Below are 25,215 nucleotides of genomic sequence, written 5' to 3' on the forward strand. Positions count from 1 at the left end.
TGACTAGAAGTACAAGGACTAGAGTCTAGACTAAGTGGAAGAGAGACCTGAGTGGTGCAAGTATATTAGGTAGGCTTGACGCCTCTTGTTGGGGGAGGGGGGAATGTAGTCAAATTACCACAGCATCCCGAGACCAAGGTAGCTCAGACACTAAATCTGGGAATTGTTGTCATAGTGCCAAAGAGAGAGAATTACTGTTTCAAGCCAATAGTTTGGGCACCACAAAAGAGAATTTGTTAGATGTGCGGATGTAATAGTGTTTATATTGACCTATGTGGATTTCTACAGCTTTAAATCCATTTCTATCAAATGTTTCCTTAATTTCACTAACATATATTTGCAAAGATCCAGAAATAAGCTACGTCACTCAAGAGCCAGTCAAATGCACAAATTTCACCGCACATGGTAAGTTCTACAGTAAAGTTCGATTTATGAATACTTTCAGTTTGAAAAATGTTGAACCTATTAAGCGTGTAACTTGCAGGTACTGTACCTGGGTTTCTACCTAATGTGTGTCTTTAAGTAGGAAATTCAGAAAATCTAAAGCACTGTTTACTTAGTTTTCTTGATATAACGTTTGTGTTGTGTGGCGATTAGGAGAAGGATCTTCCATTTAGACCAGAGGTCTTCAAACTGCTGGTTGCGCCACCCAGGGGGACGTGGCCGCATTCCATGGGGGGGGGGTGCAAGACCCCGGAATGAAATGTAAAAATAAAATCAAAAGTTTCAATTTTTTTTTTTATGGTTAATGGGCAATGGCGACCCACAGGGTCGGACTGGAGCATAACGCTGTCTAGGGCACCAATGAAAAAGTAGCCGACAGTTGCAAATGGCAATTAATTCCTTTAGTGACTGACTGTTTGAAAAGTACCAAAAGGGATGTTTTTGGATAAAATGTGAGCAGATTGTGATAGTTTTAAGAATATTTACTCAGCAACAATGGTCAAAACTACTAGCTGCATAATGAAGTTAACTCATCAAACTGAGCCACATTGGGCAAAAAAGTGGCCCATTTTGCATTTTTGGTACGGGCATTGCCCTATTTCGCCAAGGCCAGTCTGAGCCTAGCGACTCATCCATAATGGGCGAAGGGGCGTTGACCCAGTGCCCCCCTAATCCTTTATGGAGGAGCTGAGGAGCCAACCCAGTGAAACACTGAGCACTCCCTCAGCTGCTTTTTCCAGCAGAGGGAGAGCTCCTGGGCTGGCTGAACTGTCAAAGGGAAAGACTGTTTTCCTTTGATAGTTCAGTTTCCCAGCCACACATGCTCACTGAGCCATGCAAGGCTGGGGGCGTTTTGCTTCGCCAGTCTTGCATAGCTCATTTGAAATGCTGGCTGTGGCACTGCATGTCTGTATGTGCAAGGGGGAGCGCCTGCGCCTCCTCGCACATATGGACAAAGCAGCCTGGAGCGGGGCATTTCAGCACACACGCATTTTAGCATCCACGCACAGTTGTGTGCAGCCCCCTGGCCATGTGCAGGCCTCTGTGCACGCATGTGCAGGAACCAGGAAGCTCTTGTGTCCAGATTCCTGTTCATGGATGGTATATGCTTATGTTAGGAGTTAGTGTATGGTGATGGGTGCTCGTGTGTGTGTGTGTGTGTGTGTGTGTGTGTGTTGGTCTGTTGAGCTGATTTTGGCAAGTGGGGGGGGGTTGTAGAACAAAAGCATTTTAAAAGGCACAATCCCCTTACCCACCTGCCAAAATCGGCTCTCCTTCTGAGGCGCTATGGAGCCAAAGGGACGGGATGGTATATTTTTTTTTTTTTACTAGACGTTTATCATAGACGTCCACTAAAATGCCTGCGCATGGACCCCCAGCGTGAATTGCAAACTGTTTGGCTTTTTACACAATTTTAAAAGTATGCTCTAAAATGCAACTTTTTAACCCATTCTTTTCTTTTTTTTCTTTTTTTCTTTGTAAATAGTTTAATTACAACCCTTTACAAAAATGTTTTTTTGATTTCAAATTAATTGCTTCAAATCCACTGAACATCTTATAAAACATCACAAGGTTAAACAAATTATTAAGGAAATACTCTTTACATACAATTACCACCTTCAAAAGGAAAATGGTTTACTTAATAAAAACCAATACAAACAAAGGGGGGAAGCGGAGGATAAAGTGAAACCAGGGGAAACATTGTACTTAAAAAATGACATTGCTATTTTGAAGGACCTGTATCACTTTTATTGTGCGGGCTGTCTCATGACCGGATATTAACCTATCCCAAAACATTTTTGTTAGGATACGTCATCTCTGGCTACAAAATGTTGTAGAAGGTTCGTTCTAGAAACCCAAGTACCCTCACACTCCATCAGTAGATGTCTTAGTGTCTGTTTCTCAGGATTCTTACAAATGGCACAGAGTTTTTGGGCCACCTTCCCCTGCCCTGCTTAGAGAGGACCTCTCCAGTGTGCACTAGATTAAGGTGAACCCTAAGGAGGGTTTGTCTCACCCTCCAAACAAGGTATTTCTTAAGATATCTTGGGACAAACCCTGACTTATCAAATACTGAGAGCGAGCTTGCCAAAGTTGCATTACGCATAGCTTCAATTGTTTTAATCCAGTCCATCCTTTCTATTGCTTTTTTAGTTTTTAGGGGATTGACAATCGGTGTCTCAAGATCTGTATCTGCACTTGAGAGGATCTTGCTTACCCTGGAGTCCAAATTATTTAGGATGGCTGATTTAGATTGCCCGAGGTGGTTTTTGATACATGCGTACAATGTGTATGGTTGCGATGCTATGATTAATTGATGGAGAGAAACTAGCTTCCAATCTGCCAAGGATTCCAAAGAAGTCAACCCCAGTTTGTATCTCAAACATGAGATTGAAAAACCCTGGGGGAGACCAAGGACCTTGTTCCAAAGCAAACCTTCCCATTTTTGCCAGTTTGCCTTCCAGAGTAGAGGTTTGGCTTCTAACCCATATAGAATCACTGGAACTACTTTAGTCGCATATTTCATTAAGGGCATTACTGAAAACGTGCATACCAAGCTTCATTTGAGATACCAAGCTCCTGATTTTTCCATTAACATCCATTTCCACTTGCCCAGAGGTTGGTGATGCATAGACTATGTAGCCCTGGTAAGTAACTTCCTCCCCTCTTGTTATTTCTTGGTCATCCAGTGACCATTGTAAATACTTGATCTTCCTTCTCACCTGTCTAAACACCACTATTTTCGATTTCCCTGGGTTAATGGAAAGACCATTAAACTTGGCATAATCTCCTAATGCATTTAGTAACTGCTGTAATCCCACTGCTGTTTTATCAAGTGAGAGAATATCATCAGCATAGGCCAGCCAACTGATTTTACTATCGTTAATTTTTGGGCTGGCCAATGCTGCAGAATCTAATGATGATCCCATATTTTCCAGGTAGAGGTTGAAAAAGAGACGAGCTTCCATACACTCTTGTCTAACTCCTTTTTCCACCTTAATGAACTCTGACATATGGCCTTGTTCGTCTAGTCTCACTCTAATTTTAGTGTCTCTATGTAGCTCCATTAGTATGGCTAAGATATGTGCCGGGATCCCCCATCTTGGTAGCTTACTCCACAGATGGTCTCTGTTTACCTGGTCAAAAGCTTTGGAGAGGTCTATCCATGCCCAATAAATCACGCTTTTCCCTTGCTTTCTCACTAACAATACTCAAAACTAACCCATTAAGGGCAATTGATAGACCTCTCCTAAAGCCTGTTTGAAACTTGGGCTAAAAAGTTTGAAGACCACTGATTTGGACTCTGGCCCCGATTCATGGAATAAAATAGCACTGAAATGCGGGTGCTTGCGTGCAAAACGCGCACACGCGCTCGTTTGATTCATGGAACACATTGCGCGTGGCTTACTAGAGACATGCGCTGAATCCATGTGGGTCAAACACATCACTGCGACACCACGAATGCCTTGCGCGAGATGCCCAGCAAAGGCGTATACCGTCTAGCGCAGTCACCTAAAAAGGGGGCGGAACACGTGGAATGGAGAATAACAAGCGTAAATGCGGTGTAACGTGGGAATTACCACAGTAACATACTTGCAACGCCCACACGCGGGCTAACAACACATAATCATGGAATTGAACAGGGCTCTCCGGCACACAGAAAAAGACGCGCAAATCGGGAAACACGTCCGCCACGCGAAAGCTGGCATCGGCATCACCGCGCACTAGAAACAATGCATAAAAAGTGCGTGCAAATGCCAATGCGCGTATACAGCCAAGGGAATCATTACCTCTGTATATGCCAACTATCCAGGGTCCACCCATGATAGTTTCATATTCAGAATGTCACCCCTACACAGGCCCCTGGAAGCTGGGCAGCATGGCAGCACATAGCTCATTGGTGAGTGCAAATGGCCCTGCAAATGCATGCATGTCTCACACAGACAAAACCACACGATTGACAACCCATCTTACCTCCACAGGGGACAGTGCCTACCCTCTGAGCACCTACATGATGACGCCAATACGCAACCCCACCACACCACCCCAGGTAGGATGCAACGCAGCCCAATTTGCAACTAGGAGCATAGTGGAGCGCACATTCGGAGTGCTTAAGTCACGCTTCCGCTCCCTTGATCACTCTGGTGGTGAGCTACTATATGCACCACCAATAGTGTGCAGGATCATCGTGGCAGCATGTGTCCTGCACAATGTTGCAACACGGCGTGGCGTACCGGTGGACATGGTGGTGCCCCCGCATCCCGAACCACATGTATGGTGGCTGCACATGGGAGGGGAAAGGGCACGTGGCGAGGCTGCCTGTACCCAGCTTGTGGCACAATTGTTCACCTAAAATCCAACCCCTGCAGAGTGCACACAGCCCTGGTACATTCCAGGTGACAATTGATGATGATAAAGGGACAATCATCTGTCCCCACCTTAACACCCTGAGGATGTGTCCTTCGAAGTGGTAAATTGTGTGCATCCCTTAGTACTAAAAGTATCTCAATCAGTTGTGCACAAAAGGTACACATGGAAGATGGAGTATGCCACGAACACCATGCGAAAGTACAGATCCAAATTGTCAAGGAGTTCCCCCCCTTCTCACCTGGGTCCGGAGTTTGCCGGTGTCTTCGATTGCTGCCTTCTTGCGAACGCTCCTGGTCTTGAACAGCGCTGCTCGAGTCTCTTCTGGTTCCAGGTTGCGTTTAGTTCCGTGAGCGCGGAGTCCAGGAATCCGGGAGTCTGGGAAAGGCTACAAGTGCTCGGAATCAGGAAGGGGGAAAGGGTTAGGAGCGGGTAATAGCACTGGGACAAAGGAAACAATACTGCGAGCTACGAACACACGTCTGGGGCTACTCTGCAATAGCATTGAGACGCGCGGAGCCGCAGAAGGCGTGCTCTAGAAATAGATCACGCCGCTTCAGCGCATGGAGCGAGCAAGGGCTTCAGCTCTGGACGGCCATGTTGGAAGTAGTACGGAATGTAAGCCCCGTTGAGACAAGGACCAGCAAGTCCAAAAGGGGCGTGATCTGAAGTTCATGACAGCATGCCTCCTCCGAAGGCCTTTCCCTCCAGGTTTGCCCGGGTGTATTAGGTGAAATCTCTGAGCAACCGAAGAGCCTTGATATTTGAAACAGGTTCCCAGGTCCTTTCGCTAGGAGGATATCCTTTCCACTCCACTAGGTATTGAAGATGGCCCCGCTTATACCTGGAGTTACAAATCCGGGACACTTCATATTCCAGTTGGTTGTCAACCAGTAGAGGAGGAGGTCTACTGGATTTTCGAGAGGATTGGATGTAGGGCTTCAATAGGGATGTGTGAAAAACTGGATGAATTCTTTTCCAAGAGTCGGGTAGCTTGATTCGATATGAGACAGGATTGATAATCTCCTTGATGGGAAATGGACCATAGTAGCGGGGAGCCAGCTTGTTTGCTCGCAAGTGTCGGGGGAGTAGTTTTGATGACAACCACACTCTGTCACCGACCGTATAGGAAGGACCTGGTCTTCTCTTGGAATCCGCATACCTTTTGGTCTGTAATCTGGCTTTCTCTAAGTGTTCTTTAGCCTCCCGGTGAATGTTGATAAGAGTTTCGATCCAGGAGTCAACAGTAGGTACTGGTGTAGGGTAAGGAAGAACCGAGGGTAAGACCGATGGATGGAACCCCTGCTACAATAAAAGGGGCTGGTCTGTAGCGCTGAGTGTTCGGAGTTGTTGGAAGCGAATTTCGCAACGGGTATCAGGAGAGACCAGTCATCCTGGACCTTGGTGGCGAAACATCGTAGATATTGTTCCAGGGTCTGATTAGCACGTTCTGTGGCTCCGTTGGTTTGGGGGTGATATCTTGAAGAGAGGGCACGTTGGATTCCTAGTACCCGACAGAGGTGTTTCCAGAATTGTGAAATGTATCGGGGACCCCGGTCAGATATGATCTTGGAAGGAAGCCCATGTAGTCGCAATATGTGTTCCAGAAATATTCCAGCTAGCTCTGAAGAGGAGGGTAGTTTCATCAGTGGCGTAAAATGGGCCATATGGGTAAACAAATCTATGGTGACCATGATGGTAGTACATCCTCGGGAAGGTGGTAACTCCACTATGAAGTCTGTAGCGATGATTTCCCATGGTTTAGAGGGTAGAGTGGGCTGCAGAAGAAGACCCGCCGGTCTTTTGTTATCATGTTTATTCTGGGCACAGGTTATACAAGCCTGGATGTATTGCTGAATGTCAGACTTCATTTTAGGCCACCAGAACCGTCTCTGTATAAGACGGAGGGTGTTGGTGATACCTCTGTGCCCGGAATGGAGTGTGTCATGACAAAGGTTTATTATTTTTTGGTGTAACTTCCGTGTAGGAATGAGTAGTGCATTGTCCTTGAATAAGTAGCCTTCCTTGGCTCTTAATTTCCAGTGATTTCGTGTTGAGATGTCCTTCCATATTTCTGAGGATTGAGTTTGCGATCCGACTTCTTCCAGGAGATCAACTGCTTGGGCTACGAAGATCGTGGGAGAGAACATTTTAGGAAATGCCTTATCTTCAGTGGTCACGTAGTCAGGACGGCAAGACAAGGCGTCAGCGGTCAGGTTCTGTGATCCAGGGACATGGGTAATGTGGAACTGATACTGGGCAAAAAAGTAGGCCCAACGTGCCTGACGACTGTTCCTGCACTCCAAAGACTGTAGAATCTGAAGGTTTCGATGAACAGTACAGACTTGGACAGGATGTCTGGCTCCCAGAAGTAGGTGTCGCCATTCAGTGAAGGCTTGGCGAATGGCTAAGAGTTCCTTTTCCAGGACAGAGTAGTGTGTTTCACTAGGAGTTAAGGTTCTTGAAAGATAAGCAACGGGGTGTTCCAAATCGTCCTCCATCTTCTGCTTCAACACTGCTCCTATAGCGTAATTAGAAGCATCCGTTTCCACTACAAAGGGTCGACTTGTATCGGGTTGAGCCAAAATGGGAGCTTGTGTGAACTCGGTCTTCAAACGCTGGAATGCAGTTTCTTGCAAAGTTGACCAGACAAATGGGGTGTCCTTCTTTAGCAGAGCCACTATGGGTTGTACAATCTCGGAAAAGGTGGCTATGAACTTTCGGTAGAAATTGGCTAGTCCTAGGAAGGATTGGATTTGTTTCATGGACGTGGGAGTAGGCCAGGCGAGAATGGCCTTTACTTTTGAAGGGTCCATGCCAATCCCCTCTGGACTAAGGATAAATCCCAGATAGTGCACAGAGGTAACGTGAAACAAACAGTTCTCAGGCTTGGCTAAGAGGTGATGTTCCCGGAGTCTTTGTAGAACTGCCTTAACATGTCCTTCATGCTTCAGAGGGTCTTTGGAAAAAATCAATTTGTCGTCCAGATAGACAATGACGAAGAGAAACAACATATCCGAGAACACCCTATCCATAAAATGTTGGAATACTGCTGGGGCATTGGCTAGTCCAAAGGGCATGACCAGGTACTCGTAGTGGCCAAAGGGTGTTCTAAAGGCGGTCTTCCACTCGTCTCCTTCCCGGATCAAATGGTAGGCACCCCTGAGATCCAATTTGGTGAATATTACGGCTCCTCTCGCAGCTTCCAGGATATCCGAGATCAGGGGCAGTGGGTAGCGATCCTTGAGGGTGCATTGATTTAAGCCTCTATAGTCGAGGCAAGGTCTGAGTTCCTTGGTATCCTTCTTGGGAACGAAGAACAACGAAGCACCCGCTGGAGATTTCGAGGGTCTTATGGTGCTGTTTTCAAGATTAGTGTCTAGGTATTCCCGAAGGGCCTTTTTCTCGGGTTCGGAAAGAATGAACATTCTGCCAAAGGGAATTACAGCTGAGGGATCCGTATCTATGGCACAGTCTTTGGGCCTATGAGGGGGTAAGGATTGGACTATGGCAGTAGAAAATACATCGGCATAGGCACCGGGCAATTTGGCGGCAGCAGTCTCGGAGTAGGAAGCTACAGGACTCTGGGCTTTCAACAGCTGAGGGACAGGTATCCGCCATCAGGCAGGAGGCAAATGTGGACCATACAACAAGGATGTCTTCCGTGTTGGAGCGTTTGGGCCAGCAGATCGGGGGCCTAACGGCAGCAGGTACTGGAGGCAAGACTCGCCATGGCCAGGGCAGAGATTTCACTGCATCGAGCAGAGAGGCGGGTGGAGGTCTTCGAGGAGGCTTGCAGGGAGTTTGAGAGGAGCAGGTTGGAGTCCATGCAAGCCCTCGAGGGAGAAGCGGGGGCCTGCCTAGTGGAAGTGGATGCAGTGTTCGATGATGGTGAAGACTATGAGGGGGCATGGTGAGGAGAAGGACTAGCCCGCTGCCATTGTATATAGTTACTTAGGCGTAAGTTTAATTTGTTTTTCCCTTTTTTTGGGGAGTTTTTGGACTTTGCTCCAGTTTTTGTATATAGTTGGTTTTTGAGAAGTCATATTTTGGAGTGTTTTCATAAGGTTTTCTTTTACGCATTTGGGACCAACGACCTATACTCATTGTACATAGTTGGATTTTTTTTTTGTTCTGTTTGTCTTGCCCATGACCAATGGTTTTCTTTTTATGTGATTTTCATTTGGATATTCATTTAGGACATGGACCTCATTTTGGATTTTGCCAATTTTTTTTATGCAGACACAGGATTTTTCTTTTTGAGACAGTTTTTCATTTATTTTCATTCTTTGTTTATTTCATGTACATGCCTATGTTTTAAATACTGGTTTACAGTATATTTTCGGAACTATCATACAAGTGCTGTTTGCCCATTTTTTCCACCATTTGAGGGTTCTTTTCTCTGTTCTGTGTCCATTATGATGACTTATGTTGTTAATGTGTGTGCACACATGCCGGCATGTGTCATGTTTGACATTCATTTGCATGGGTCATGGTCTGGTGTGCATGACCAGTGTATGGGTGTTGGGTGTGGTTCGAGTGTCCACCGTGTGTTGGGATTTCATTTCACATGTGCAGCATGAATGTGTATTGGGCCTCTGTGTTTTTGTGAGGGTGAGGGTGGGGGGGTTGGGTGAGTGATGTGAGTGCGATATGTTTGCTATTTTAGCACCAAATTCGTTTGACGTAGTGATGCTGTGAGCTTCACCAGGATGTGAAATCAGTCGTGTGCTTAGGGGGGGGTTATTGGTTCAGGTGATGTGTGCTCATTGATGCTCATGCCATGACAAGTCATTGCAATGTCTGTTTCTGTGACACATATCTAGGGTGCTTTGTGTTCTGTCAGTGTGAGTATCTGTACATGTGGATTATTGACATTATTTTGTCACATTGCATGCTGGTCCTCACTTTGACATACATTTTTGTGATGTGACTGCTGGGATATCTTTGTAGTATGCAATTGCGTGTGATCAGCTGGGACACAGAAGCTTGTGAGCCACGTGTGTGTTTTTTGTTTGCTGTATGTTTGCTGAGGAGGTGGTTAAGGGTGGGGTCACTGCACAGCAAGCAGGTTCATGCACAGACCATCATTGTAGTGAACCTGTGTCACTATATCAACATCCATCATGCAGGTGGTGTCCAGTATGGTATGGGGGGGCCTGCCTGCAGGTTGCCGTCACAGGTCATGGGTGGGGGGAACATGAGGCAGGGCCTGCCTGCAGGTTGCTGTCATGGGTAATGTGGAGGGTGAGGGGGTCCCATGTGGTGTGGGCTGCCTGCAGGGTGTGTTCACAGGTAATGGGGCTGTGGGAGGGTCCCATGTGGTGTGGGCTGCCTGCGGGGTTTGTTCACAGGTGATGGGGCTGTGGGAATGTCCCATGTGGTGTGGGCTGCCTGCAGGGTGTGTTCACAGGTGATGGGGTTAGGGGGTGGTCCCATGTGGTGTGGGCGGCCTGCCTCAACACTGACAACCTGTGCCTCCCTAGCACGCTCCCTCTCCGCAACCAGCATCTTGGACATTTCCACCTGGACACACACCATGTCCCTTGAGCAGCAGTGCTCCTCCTGCCTGGTCACTATTGCCCTGTGTGCAGGGTGTCTCCTCGATGGAGAATGGCCCGTGGAAGAGTGGGCCAGAACGCTGCCATACTGCATATGACTGTCCCAGCGTGCCCTGCGCATGCACCGGTGCACTCTCAACATTGGTCGGGGGGGTGTCGGGTGCTGGCACTGTCCTGCTGTGTCAGTTGCCCCACTGATGCCTGGACCTGTGTAGGAGCCTGGTCTGGCACAGCAACCACCTCCACTGTACTCCCTTAGATCTCCACCTCAGGCAAGGACATTGCAAGCACCTGACAGGGCGCAGTGTGCACAACAGGAGTAGAGTGGGCTGTGATTGGAACCTGCAAGCAAGGCACACCGTAGGATGCCTGGGGCACAGAGGTGGCAGTGGAGGAGTGGGCACCTGAATGTGCCAGTGCACACATCCCACCCGAGAGATGTGCACGTGCCAGCTGTGTCAAGGAGTTGCTCATTGATCCGCGATGATATGTGAGAGTGACTCAAGAATTGCCCTCACATCATCACGGATCACGTCCAGCCGCCTCGCAATCCTAGCCAGCAGGGCGTGCAAAAGCTCAGGGGTGAGCGCCATGGACTCAAAGGGGGGCCTGTCCTGGGCGGAGGCATCCACTAGTTTGATCTGTGCTGCCTCAGATGGATCAGGGACAGGAGGTTGGTCACTGGCCTCCACAGTGCACTGCACCTCCTCCTGACTCTGTTCCAGGGGTGCAGCCTGGGTCCACTCATGGATGTCTCCACACAACCTTGTGCGCTGGCCTTCATCTTCATCCTCCACCACCACCTCCAACTCCCTTGATGACTCCAGAGAGCCTTCCTCCATAGATGGCCCCTGCATCCATGCACCTTGGACAACAGCCACAGAGGAGTCCCCTTCCACACCAATCTCGTGGGACGTACCACCTGCAGGTGTGCTGGATGGACCATGCTCATCCCCAGCCGAATCACCCTCAGATGAGGTAGTCAAGTCGTCTCTTCTGGGTTGTGCGCTTATGCCTGCTGGTCATGTCCCTGCTATGTTGCTCACCAACAGTGCCTCGGCCCTCTCCATGAGCCGCTGCAACTGTGGAAACGTAGAATAGAAAACATTGACATCAGTGATGGGTGGCAATGGATGTCTGGCATACGACAATTCAACTTGTCAAGTCAGTCATCATGTCATAAAAGCACCTGTGTCACATTCATCACATGTGCTCGCATACATGCGCTGCCAGTCCTTCCACACATGCACTAGCACATCAGGCATGTAACTCACATGCACACAAACCATACAGTCCACTTCAGCTACATCCAAGCTACTACACCCCACAAACCCTGCATGTGACCTACAACAAGCCATGGCTGCACCATCCAGCAGTCGACATGCAATTGCTGCCATACAATGTCATACACAAATAATGTTGCTCCAAGTCAGGAGATGGCAATCAGCTGCAACTCACAACACACAAATAGGATGTTGCATGCCACACATATGCCGTAGGGCATAATCGCACATGGGTATCAACCTGCGTAATCCAGACGTCTCTTCCAGGCCGAGTACTGGGAGTGGAGTTCTGGGTAGAACCTCAAGTACCCACAGCTGTGTCCGGTGTAAGCAGTGGCAGCCTGCACAGTGCACCTCCACATTGGGGTTCTATCCCGAGTGCTGCCAACACCTTGGTGTGGCTGCGAGTCTTGAGATCGTCCCAACGTTTCCTCACCCGGTCCCTGGTGCAGACTGCCACCCCCTTAGCGTGGATGGCAGTCGTGATCTCATCCCAGATCATCATCATCATCCTTGCGTTGCAGCCCAACTGCGACCCGGTGTTGCAGAGGGCATCATAGGCGTCCAGGACATGATCCACCAAGATCCCGACTTCAATGTCTGTGAAGTTGGGTGGTCTCTGCTGCAATGTGGGATTGCTCCCCTCACCAGATGAGGCAGATATGGCACCCCCTTTGCAGCTATGGGCCACCCGGGTCATGGATTGATGACAACGCTGGTCCTTTCAGGTGTTTAAGTCCATGAAAGTACAATGGAGGTGTATGCATGTACAACACAGGATTGCAGCCAAGAGTGTTCAAGCTGGCACAGGCAGACAGTGCAGGTGCACTGAGAGCCAAGCATTCAACCCCATTGTAGTGGTGAATGGGGCAAAGCAGGGCCAGGAGAGCAAACCCCAGCAGCAGTGTGTGCAGGAGGAACGGTGTTGTGTGTGTCGTGCAACTGCAGTTTCTCCCGGCACTGTAAAGGCCCTTGCCGCGTGCTGGGATTTAACCTACTTTACGTACAGCAAGTATAAAATGTGCGCACCTAGGCGTTACCCCTACGCGTTCACTTCATGAACGATTCCGTAGGAGTCACGCGACACTCATTGTCTCGCGTACCCATGCATACGCGCATGTATCCTCTGCTTTTTGGCAGACGCATACCTTGAGGGGCATATGCATCATCCCTACACTGGAGACCCTGTGTACCGCGTACCCCCATCCGTAACATTGCACTAGCTTACGTGAGCTTTGCGTACGCATTCGTCATGTTGCTGGGTGCCACAGCATACTGCGTAACTTTCTTTTTTTCCATTTCAGCACCCCAGCCGAATTGCTTGGGATCTCAGCACGTACCCAGGATGCGCCCCAGCCAAATCGCGTTAGATTCTATGAATCAGGCCCTCAATCTTTATTTAAGGAAAAGATGGAAATGCCTGACTTTATGGTGGTTCCCTTCCGAACCAAACTAACTAGGTTGCTAGTCGGTCATCAATGATTCCCAAAAGAAAGATCTGTCCAGTCCAAAACAAACCTTTACTGACCCTACCGCTATAAAAATAACTAAGGTACAGAAAATAAGGAAAGGTTTAGGGTTATGGAACGGGTTGGGAAGTGTGCTGATAATTTACAAGTACGTTTTTCTTTGTTTCCTACTATGAGACCATCCAGCTCCAACGCTGTCAAGGGGGGAACACAAACCAGTTATGCAAGTAACGTGCTGACGTCAAGAGTAACCTGGTTGGTGACATCAGGAGTGCGGACGTCATTGAACGCAGCGCTGCTTGCATAAAGTGACACCAAGGTAGGCGCATGGTCGAACTCAATGAGGGGTTGGTACTTTGGGCATAGTAGGACAAAAGTATTAAGGACTATGTACCCAGATAAATCTGACATGGGGGTGCCATTTTGGCATGCAAAATGAAACCAGACAAGGACGCCGCAGAATACATACAATGGATACACGAGATGTGGACACTAGAAACGTGATAATCATGGGGTTGTAAGCATACTGTGAATAACCTGAGGGTTTTTCCCTTCCCACACCCAGGGGATCCTCTAAACAGGTGGCCTGGGGAGGGCCATCACTTTCTGGGGACGGACTAGCGAGGGAGGATCACCTGGGTAGAGGGTCCTCTGGGATTGGGGAGGGATTACTCAAAGGTGAGACATGGTAGCCCCCCTTTTTCGAACACCCTCTACCCATATTTCCCTCAGTTTATATGGCTTACTGTTCCCCAGACATCCTCTTTCACCATTTGTTTGACGAAAGGACTGAGATGAGGAAGAGGAGCATTTCACCAATATACTCTTCCTTTCCAAAACACCACAGTACCATTAAAATGAAGAAACTAGATTCAGAGGCACTCTACTATTTTCGTGATTGTCCCACTAACAAGTCCGGCGAAATCAGGCACTGGGCGAAGATTTTATCCACCTGAAGCCTGTTAATACTCCACAGGTGTATAAAAGGTGTAGCTGCTAGAAACATCAAATGAGTTGGAGCCTGAGAAGGAACCCAAATCTGAGAACGAGCTGATGGGCACTGGGAAAGCCTGAGCACCCCGAGATCTGCTGTTGGAGAACAGAGCACCGAGACGCTGAGAGTCTGTAGTTTGAGAAGGCTAGAGAAAGCGTGGCTAGTGAGCCGTGTCTCCAAGGATCCAGAAGGGGATTGCGTGGTATGCTGATCTCTGAAGGGAAGTCCTTGAAGGGGTGATCGTCTCCCTGGGCCAGCGAGGCAGACCAGGAGTGTCTGAACGGTAGGCGAGGAGCCCCTGACCTTTGCACAACATGACTGCAAAAGCTATGCTGAAGTAATCACAACCGGTGAGTTCAAAGTGAGAATGGAGCCCGGTTGGTGAAAGAAACGAAGCGCAGGAGATAATTTGTTGCAAGTGAAGAACCTCTGTATGTTAAATGGCACATGGAAGCGAAAGTTTCAATTGTCCATTGCGAACTGTAATGTGAAAGCGATAATTGTGAAATCGAAGGAAACCAAGTAATGGAGTGGTCGCATGTACGGTTACTTGTTGACGAAAGACTGTGTTAAAATTGAATCACTTTCTGAAAGTGCAGGGGAGCTGTGCGCAACTCGAATTTGGAGCCAAATAGAAAGTATGTGAGGGGAGCTGCGCGAGATAGAAAGAGCAAGCTGAAACCCCAAGAGAAGCTAAAGATTGGCTGTGGCTCGACCCTGAAAGCTAATTGTCGAAACAATAGAGGGCCTGGGGCATGATACCATGAAGCCAAGTAATTAGAGTGGTCCCACACAGGGCTGAGTAAAACTATGCACTCTCGAAAGTTTCTGATATGAAGAGTTGTTCACTGTTGGGAACCCCGTTTATTTTTAACAAGATAATCTGATGTGAAGAGAAATCATTGTCAAGTTGTTGGAATTGTAGGGGGAGGAAAGCCCTGATAAAACCAGAGCAAGAGAGTCTTGTGAAAGCAAAATATTGTGAACTGTGAGAGAAGGTTACGAGAGGGGCTTCTAAGTCTGTGGAGAAACAAAGCCCTTAGAACCTGAAGGAACTTTGTGTGAACTATTTGAACCTAAGGGACTTTGTTGAATCCCAAGTAACTAAAGATTGGGAAAAGGAGCTGTGGCACAGCTCCAGTGCCCTCCTGATATTATTTTGACTCACTATTTTATTTTGATCCAATCCTATACACCTTATTGTTCTAGAAGAAAGTGAGGGCAAGACTAGGTTTGACACAAATCTTTATTGTTTTGATTTGAAATCAAAAACATAGGGACCATACTACTGGGGCAAAAGAAATAACCTTTTGTCATGAATTTCGAATCTGATTCTTCTGGAGTTGGGAATGTTATTTTCATTATTCCGTCGCCATCATTGAACATGTAAAACACTCTCAATACACAGAGAAAGATCGAATATTTTTTTATTTTATATTTATCATTGTAATTTCTTTAGAAAGGTACAATAAATGTGGAGGTTCACAGCAAGAGTAGAAGGAAAAACCATGTTCTGCAGTATAAAGGATATATACATTTATTCATGTAACGACCCTTCAGATGGTAGAATAGCGAAGTACATGAGTAAAGAGTGATATAATGGGTAAGTGAGACCCAAATAGAAGGATACTGGGAAAAAAACAAAAAGGGAAGAACCGACGTGTAGACCCAAGTGGGTCTGTGGATCAATAGTGTTGTTCCATATTGCCCTCTTTTTGGGAAACTTAACTAGAAGGGTTTGACTACCTTTTGACTTAGTTTAATGGTTGAGACTACTCCCATCTAGAAATGGGACCAGCTAGGAAGTCTCCAACCCCTTTTCAAGTTCATAAAGGTTTTACAAACTCACTCCCTTGTGTCTACCTTTTTGATACCATGCCTACCTCACAATACCAATACTGAATCACATGCTGGTCGGTGGGCTCCCCTCAGATGTGCAGACACCCCTAGAGAAGGTGGATTGGATTGTGGCGAAGGGATGGCCAGAAATGCAGACCACTGTAGTACACCCTTATAAGAGGAAACGGGAAAGAAAGGAGGATTTGGCAGACAATGCAGTTATGACAGAGGCAACATTGTGGCAAAAGGATCTAGCACAAATATCCATGGAAGGGGCTGTACTTACCAACATTGTCCTAGAACAGCTCGAAGTTGCCCCTGTTCAGCAAGGGGCATCCCCGTGTGGGCGAACTACAGGTAGGAGTGTATCCACAGCAGTGGGGATTCAAGCAGCAGCGAAGATATCCCCAGCAGTGAATGTATCAGCAACAGGAATATTATCAGCAAGTGGGTGTTACCCACAGACGGGATATTACCAACTGGGTAGAGGATGCTCACAGAGAGGAAGGTGTTTTGGATATGGTGGAGCGGGACCCAGATTTGGAGGACCATGTGCTGTCACAATGCCTGCCCCCAGACATCCGGAACAGGTCCATCTGTCCAGGGAACAGGCACCCAAGAAGACACAGGAATTTCCAAAACCCTGCCTAGGGGCTTTATGGGTTCAGTCCTGGCGCCATAGGCGCCAGGCTCATATTGCCAACTTTAAACTATGCAGGTCATCCTGCAAAGCACTCATGTACAGGCCATCATGAGGCCAGGAAGGGACTACTTTGCTTTAGGAACTATTATGCTGCTTGGGTGTGGTACTGGAACTTCTTGCCTGGGAACTACTTTTTTGATGCTATTTAAACCATGCACGAAGAGCAGCTCACGCGTCGCGTTACTCTGAATTTTAGCAGCATAACGCTCACCGTGTCTGCAGTCCAGCATCCAGTCTACAGCCACACCTGTCTTGTGTCCGGAGCCGATCCTAGAGAAAAGGGAAGGAGAAGAGAAGGTTAGAACCAGGAGATTTCCATTTGGTCATCTTTTCCTGGAGCAGCCACACCTGTGGATAAAGAAAAAAGACATTAAAATAAACCTTGTCGCATTGCCAGCTTCAGCGTCGCGCCATACTCGCCTGTCTTCGGAAGCATCTCCACGACCCGGTGCAGCACCCGTTGAATCGCCGCCCGAAACATCAGCATCTGAAAAGACAAGAACAAACAAGAGGTGAGCGGGGTTCCGCCAAAGACATTCTTTTACTTACCGCAAGATACTTACTCGGAATTTTACCGCTCGAGGCAGCACCTGCAAAGAAGATAGAGAACTATTGGTTAATTACATTTGGAACAATATTACTTGCTAGACAGTGCTTGGTACAAACTGACACTTACCTAAGCGCTACCTTCATCCATCGAGGCAAACTCACTCCTTGGATCACGCTGCAAGGGAAAAGGTATGAAAGGAGCAAGAGTGAATTAACAGACATTTGAACTCTAAAATAACTATTCATTCGGTTTACACACTACTTACCTCAGAGTCATTGTTGTCTGGAACTCTGCCAAATACCTTCGGATCAGTGAAGTAACTGAACTTCTACGCGCCCCTGCACTCCACGCAGGATGGAGAGTTCATCCTTCCAAACAATAAGATGAGACTTTATGAAGGGGAATAGTGGAAGTTTTCAGGGAAAATAGTGTTGGTGTAACCTCTCTACCACGGGTGGCTAATCCCCTTTATTGCTTTTAGGAAAATATTCCTGCGGGCCAGGCAGACGAAACTGAGGGGGCAAGTGCAGTTGATCATCACTTTGCTACGAGTCACACTGGTGGAGATCGCAGCAGTCCAGCTGCGTTCGACGCCCTGTGGAATCCAGGTGAGCGTAACAGTTTTATATGTGGACAGAGTAGACACTTTGCATTAATGTGTCCACACGGACAACAGAAGCAGTATGGCCAAGGGGGGGGGGGCAGAGGTATATGTTCAACCCATGCAGCCACAGGGTTAGATCATAAAGGTACAGATGCAGTCACCTGAAGCACAAATGCCACCACTGCAGGTGCACTTTACACAGACAATGCAACCTGTAGGGCCTGCAGGTGCCCTGACACCACCGGTAAACCACAGCAGTAGACAACAGTACCCCAGAACGCCTTAAAGGCTCAAGCACAGAAATATACACACATGGAGGCAGCACATTGCTAGCCCAGAATACAGTGCTACATTATACAGGAGTGGCAGTTCTTGGAGGTAACGCATTTCCATTTTCAGGACAGGGCCCAAATGCCCAGTAGGCCAGCACACAGAGCACACAAGTGTGCCCAATACTTTCAGTAACTGAAGACCCTGATCAGTAGCCCAATGTAGCAGTGAAGATTGGGCAAAAAGATTGCACATTTTTCATTGACACAGGAGCCACCAAATCCTCCATTAAGGAGGGTGTCTTTTCCCCTCTCGGACAAAGTAATGGACAGACAGGTATATTCTGCAACCGTTGTAACGGTTCATATCACAGAAGTTTTAACACTCACAATAGGCACACAGCAAGTTGTAGTGCTGCTATTGTATTCAAAAGATACTCCCATCAATATATTAAGAAGAGATATAATGAGCACACTAAATATAACAATTATATTTTTCAGAGAAGGGCACAGTATGCTTGAGACCCGGGGTCTTTTATGAGTGAGGGGCAGCCATCCTACATTTTGACACACAGCACTTTATGCAGGTCCTCATGCCACACCAAGCTATTCCTTTATGGGGTACCAAGGATTGTTAGCGTGGGTAACCAGATTGAAAGACATTTTTTCATTTGACCACAGAATTGTTCTGACCAGCAGTACACAAATAAATAGTACCAGGAAAAACACTCAAAATACATTTGGAAGCAGCATTAATGAGGAAGGACATGGTAATATTGTGTGGGACAGATGAAGATGATACAGGATGGCGCACTGGCCTCTTCATTGACAACAGACTCGACTAGTGAATAGCTGTTCTCAGACGACATAGAGCAGGGGGAAATGGTATTTCAGAAATGCATCACATGTCAATGAGACATAGAGGAGAGACGTGTCCCCCACAGGATGCAGATAGTGAGTAAGGCGTCAACTCACTTGCGGGAAGATTTGAAAAAAGTACCAGAAGTATTATGGACCAGTTGCCCCCATAATGTAGGGTTGTTGAAGAGAGTAGGAGGGGAGTTTGCATAAAAGTGAATAAAAGAGCCCTGTTGCCCCGGGTTAAGCAGTAACCACTATCACGTAAAGCAGAGGAGGGTATGTATGACACTCCTCGCACTTTTTAGCTCATAATAAAGTCACAATCCCAATGTATTACAGCCATCTGCCCAGTCAAGAAATAGGAAGGTGGGGCGTGGAAATTCATTCAAGATCTCTGCTCCTTGAACAACGTAGTGGAGACCGAGTTTCCACTCGTACCAAACCCAGCCACAATATTATGTAATATACGCACAGAAGTGACATGCAGTCATTCCATTGATGAATGTATTCTTCTCCATCCCTCTACATCCAAAGTCCCACTGTGTTCACTTATCGCAGGACAATGTTCCAACATACTCCGGTTACCACAAGGGTATTGCGAGTCACCTAGTGTGTTCAATAGGGTGATTCAGATGGACTTAAGCAACTTGCGAATGCACAGCACAGTCATCCAGTACATGGATGACCTCCTGTTGTGCAGCACAACAAAGGACCAGTGCAGGAAAGATTGTTACACTTCTGACACTGCTAGCAGAGAAGGTGGTACAAGATAGACAAGGAGAAGTTGCAGTACTGCCAAAAAGCTGTGTTCCTAGGACAGAGAATATCAGTAAATGGCAGGAAGATAGCTCTAGAGAGAGTAGAAGCGATACACAGCACACCACAACCACGCACAGTCAAGCAGATGCAGCAGTTGTTTGTTATTACAGAGGAGAATTTCAGGTGTGGGCTCAGATGAAGTTGCCACTACGCTGACAGCCGTGATAATGGCTGTTCATGTCGGAGGAGCATGCAGTCAAAATTTGTATTTGTATTTTTATTTATTTTATTTGTGAAGCGCACCAGGCCCACAGGCATCAGGGCGCATAAACTTGAAGAACAGTATCATAGATATTACAGTATCAAATAATGCAAAAGCGCTATAAGGCATCACAGTAAGCAACAAATCATACACAGAGACCATAATGTAAAAAGACCTCTAAAATGTTTTCAGATTCAGCCTACATCGCATCCATGCTGCATTCAGGATTGGCCCGCTGGGGAATGAGGGGGTTCTGGAGGAGTGATAGCTACCCCGCACAACATGCAGAGTTATTGTCCTAGTTAATGAAGTTACTGCCCCTCCCAGCAGAACTGGCAATAATAAAATGCCACTCCCATACTAGCGGCACAGACTTAATTTCACAAGGCAATGAGAGGGCCAAATCTGCAGCAAAAGAAGCAGTCTATTTACTATTATATACAATGCGGTTCATGCCTTCTAAAGGGGAACAATCACCTTTGATGGCATTACGCCAACGACCAAACCCTACACCGGAGGAGACATTTAACATATTGGCATTTTGTCCAAGTATTTGAGTTGCAGGGGGAGGTGCACCCCAAAAAGAACAGGAATTATAGAAAAAGAGGGGCTGCTCACTGTCACCTACAGACTTCGTGTGGAGAGAACAGCAATGGGAAGGCAGTAATGCCCTAGAGGCTGCTCTACACAGCTCTGGATCAGCTGCATTACCCTGCACATGTGTCAAAAGAGCATGTAGCCTCAGAGATTAATGAACAATGGTTTCTGCCTAACGTAGATGAATTGGTAACTGAGTTCGCAAATTACTGTGTAACGTGCCAAAAATACACAGCAGGACATGCATTTAAAACTATTAAGGCAACATTAGAATGCCCGTAGGGACCCTTCCGGCATTTGCATATTGACTATGTTGATATGCAGGATCGATGTACCTCTTGTAGGTATATGATCGTCGTGGCATGTCCTCTGACAGAGCAAAAAAGCTGTCCTTTTATGTTGCTAAATGCTTCCTTTTAATTGTTTTTACTTGATTGTGTCTATTCTGATTATAACCTATGTATGTTGTATTTATTTATTTATATAGTGCCTTATGCGAAGGTGCTGTACACAACTAATTTACAGTACAATAGGAATGAACAAGTGAATACAATAAAAACAATACAACTTGCAATAAGGCTAAAGTACAATTAAAGTTTAGGGCAGCACTAAATATGGAATAAGCGTGAATAGACCACAGAGAGAGAGGGAGAGCATGTGTCTCCCTCGTCCCCAAATATCCTATGCGCACTGATTTTATAGTGTGCTTAGCGCAACTTCTTTCTAAGTATTTTTCAACTGCTCCTCTTGTGGAGTCTCTTTTCCCTGCCCATCACGCTACATGGCCTTGCGGTTCAGCTGATGTACCCGTGTGCCATTTATGTGCTGGCACAATCGCCCGTGTTGCATTCGAACGTGCCTGATGTGCGCCAAAGGTGCGCAAAAGGTAAGCCCATCTGTGCCCGTTGATGCTGCGGCCAGCATAGGCAGGTCTTTCCGTTGGACCACCATTTTAAGCCCTCAATCTCGGTGCTGCTCGTGGCAACAATTACTTAAATTGGCACCTTGTTTCCAGATGGTTTTGCTGATATGATATACACTATTCTGATCACTCAGTCTTTTAAGCAATGCACGTCCCCTTATGCTCACAATGCACAATGACACAATGTCTTGACTGACTATAGTGCAGACTTCATGTGCATAACTGAGACATGGTTGAATGAGGCATCTGGCCATGCGGTTGTTCAACTGCTGCCACCCTCATTTCAAATACTTCACCATGACGTCCCCTTGCCTTGAGTGGGCGGTGGTGTGGCCATTATTTTCAAAACTAATTTTTTAGGTAGCCTACTCATTCTTAGCTATCACATTAAGATAGATGGTAGCGCTATTGGCTAGTTTAATATTGGCTCCTAATTGTACTAATAATGAATTGGTTGTATACCGCCCTCCTCTACCTTCTGCAATGCCTTTTTAGATTTGGCAGCCGATCTCCATCTCCGCCACCCTCATTTAGTGATCCTTGGGGATTTTAATTTTAAAGACATAGATTGTATGGACACTAGAGCCAAGAAACTGCTACGAACGAGCTAGCTCTGGCCCATTTGTTGGTGTCTGCTAACCATGACTTGGGGAACATGTTGGACTTTATATTTGCTCCTCATCCAGTGACTGTAGTCTACCCCGTCCTACAGTGACGTGGTTTGACCACTTCTTTATCCCTTTCTCCTGGGAGATGCCACCAGTCCGCCCTCCTTCTTTGGCTCTAAACATCGCTGGTGGACTGTACCTCAAGATTTGCTTATTACTCAATTTAAGGCGGCTCACAGCGATCTTGCTCCTCTGGAGCGTAGTGCTCTTGTCTACCTTTGCACCTATAGCTGATTATCTAGCGCCTTTAAAAATCTCAGGCCAGGCGTGCAGAGCCCTGGTATTCTAATGAACTGCGTGCCTTGTGTCTTATCCACAGACAAGCTGAGCGTAAATGGTACAGTGATTACAATCTGGTAGATAAAGCAGCATTTAGAATGCTTCAGCCATCTACCATAAAGCCATCTTCTTAGCCAAGTAAGCTCCGTTCTCGTCTTGCATCGAAGTTTCCACCAATCACACTAAGGAGCTGTTTAAAGTGGTCTGCTTCCTTTCTTCTGTTCCTTTTGAGCCGATCCATCAATCGCAGCATCTCTAAATCCCTGGCCATTTTCTTCGATGATGAGATCAACAGAATGTGTGCTGACATCTGTTTTCCAGGCATTCTGATGGCGTCTGCCTCTACTGTGGCACCCAGCCCTCCTGCCCGCCCTTCAAGACACGTCCACGTTTCCTGTCTTTACTGCAGATTACATCTCTGTTGCTGTCATCATATTAAAGTCAGCCTCGCCTAAAGGCCTTATCCCTCTGGGTATCTTGAAAGAAATACTTCCTCGCATTTGTTCTTTGCTCCAGTCTGCCTGCTGTCAACCACTCCTTTAGTACAGGAATTATTCTTCTCTTAAGTATGCTGTTGTTATACCGCTTTTACAGACGCCCTCCCAGGATCCTGTTGCTAATTTTCGGCCAATTTCTCTGCTCCCTTTTCTCATGAAACACTTGGAATCTTTGGTCAGTCCACTGCTTGGCACCTTTCTTGAAGACTCCCTCTTTTTTCATTCTTCACAGTCTGAGTGTGCTGGTGTCTGTGGTGGACGATCTGGCACGACTGCAGGACTAACCAGGACTAATGTCTGCAGAGGGACTCCCAGGACCCCCCCTTGTTAATTTGCATTTTTAAGTAACTTTGGGTCTCACCCTAAGTTACTAGGGGAATCCAGACGTGGACCCCTTGCTCACTATTCTTAGAGAGGCACAAATCCACCCTACTGATGAGGTCCAACCAGACCGAAACACGTGTCTGGGGTTTCTGTTGGTACTCTTGTTCAGAGGAGAATTGCCTAGCATTTCGGTGCTGGACTGCCCCAGGGCAGGACAAAGACTGATATGTTTGGGATATTTCTTCTCTGTGAAAGATGGTGAGCTAAAGACTCTGGGTAAGCCTCTCGTAACCAGGACTAATGTCTGGCAGAGGGACTCCCAGGACCCCCCTTGTTAATTTACGACTGCAGGATCGGGCAGAGTTGATGCTTTGGTCCTGCTTGACCTTTCTGGCGTTTTTGACACCAATTGATCATGTAGTTCTGCTTGATCATCTGTTTGGGCCGGCCTTTCTGAGATTGTCCTGGCCTGGTTCTGTTCCTTTCTGTCTGGCCGCTGCCAAAACCTCTTCCCTCCAGCCATTTTTCTCTCAGGCTAAGGTTATCACTTGGGGGGGTCCCCCAGGGATCCCCCATCTGACCTGTTTTGTTTAATGTCTAACGCCTGACCAAGCTCCTCTCCTCCCACGGTTTCATGTGTTATTCCTACACTGACGATACCATGATCCTGGAGCGCCTTGACCGTAATCTTCCAGGGTCGGCCACCAGATTCAGGGTCTGCTTGAAAGCCGTGGGAGAATGAATGTGGAACAACTGGTAAAGTTTGAACAGAGCAAAAACAGATGCTGGTGCTGGAAGCGCCCTCGGCCTCTGCTTTATAAACCTCTGAATCTTTTCTCCTTTCTTTGGGTCTTCCCCCTTTCCCCACTACTTTGGTAAAGGCTCTGGGGGGGTAAAAATCTCCTCCACACTTTGAATGGAGCATCAGGTCAGCGCCATCTGCCAACATGGTTACTTCCAGCTCAAACTACTCGGGAAAGTCCTCCCATTCTTTTCGGCTCAGGCTAGGGCTCCAGTGGTGGCACCGTTGGTTACCTCCTCAATTGACTACTGTAATTCCTTATTTTTAGCCCAGCCTCTGCATCTCTTTTTGGCACCTCCAGGTACTTCAAAACTCAGTGCTCGTCTGGTCACTTCTACTCCGTGCTGTGCCCACATCTCCCCTGTTTTACATCTTCTTCAGTGGCTGCCAGTTAAACAGCACATTCTATTTAAGGCTGCTTGCCTGGTACATCAGGCTTTTGTTGGTCTGGGGGCTGAGTATCTGCAGGCCACGCTCTGTCTGTATGTCCCGGGACTCGTCTTGCATTCTGCGGAGGCCTGCCTTCTGCTAGTCTCTAGGGTCAGGCTCTGTCAGATTGGGGGCTGCGCTTTTTTGGTGTTGGCCACCTTTCATTGGAATTCTCTACATTGCGCCATGCTTTCTTTACCTAACCATATAGCATTCCGCGGTGCCCTAAAAACCGATCGAGAACATTTTTTCAAAATTCCACCCCGCAGGAGTAATGCTCAATACATACCCTGCGTTGTTTGGCACAGAATGTCCCCAATGTGAAATTCGGAGAAGGGAAACTCTCCAGCATATGAAGGGGGAACAAGCAAACCGCTCCTACCCATCCAGATGCAAAACCAGTGGGATCCAAGATGGTGGCTTCCCGATTTAATGACTTCCCCTTTGGGTATAGCTTTCTCAATGTTTGCCATTCATTAAAGTAAAAGTGGTGAGATAAACGCTGATCTTTCCCTATCCTTATAAGGATGTCCCTACCTAACAAACTAAAACTAAAACTAAAAAAAGACCTAATGTCCAAAATGTCTCTGACCCTCACACTAATGCATACAACAAAATTATACAAGGAATATTTGGCTGATTTCAGTTCCACAAACAGGATGAAAATTCAAACTTTATATAATTAACAAGTACTCCCTGTATCTGGGGTTGGACTCCCTTCTCCTGGATAA

General features: G+C 47.0%; 1 protein-coding gene across 1 annotated transcript in view; it reads left to right on the forward strand.

Moving 5' to 3' along the window:
* TM2D1 (TM2 domain containing 1) overlaps positions 1-25,215 on the forward strand; it is a 542,128-nt gene that overhangs the window by 49,287 nt on the left and 467,626 nt on the right. Inside the window, exon 2 of the mRNA XM_069642046.1 lies at positions 332-405. Coding sequence (XP_069498147.1) covers positions 332-405 — 74 coding nt within the window. The remainder of the gene's footprint in view (positions 1-331; positions 406-25,215) is intronic.

Source organism: Ambystoma mexicanum, chromosome 1q, assembly GCF_040938575.1.
Source record: "Ambystoma mexicanum isolate Mex_15411 chromosome 1q, UKY_AmexF1_1, whole genome shotgun sequence".
Classification (NCBI taxonomy): domain Eukaryota; kingdom Metazoa; phylum Chordata; class Amphibia; order Caudata; family Ambystomatidae; genus Ambystoma; species Ambystoma mexicanum.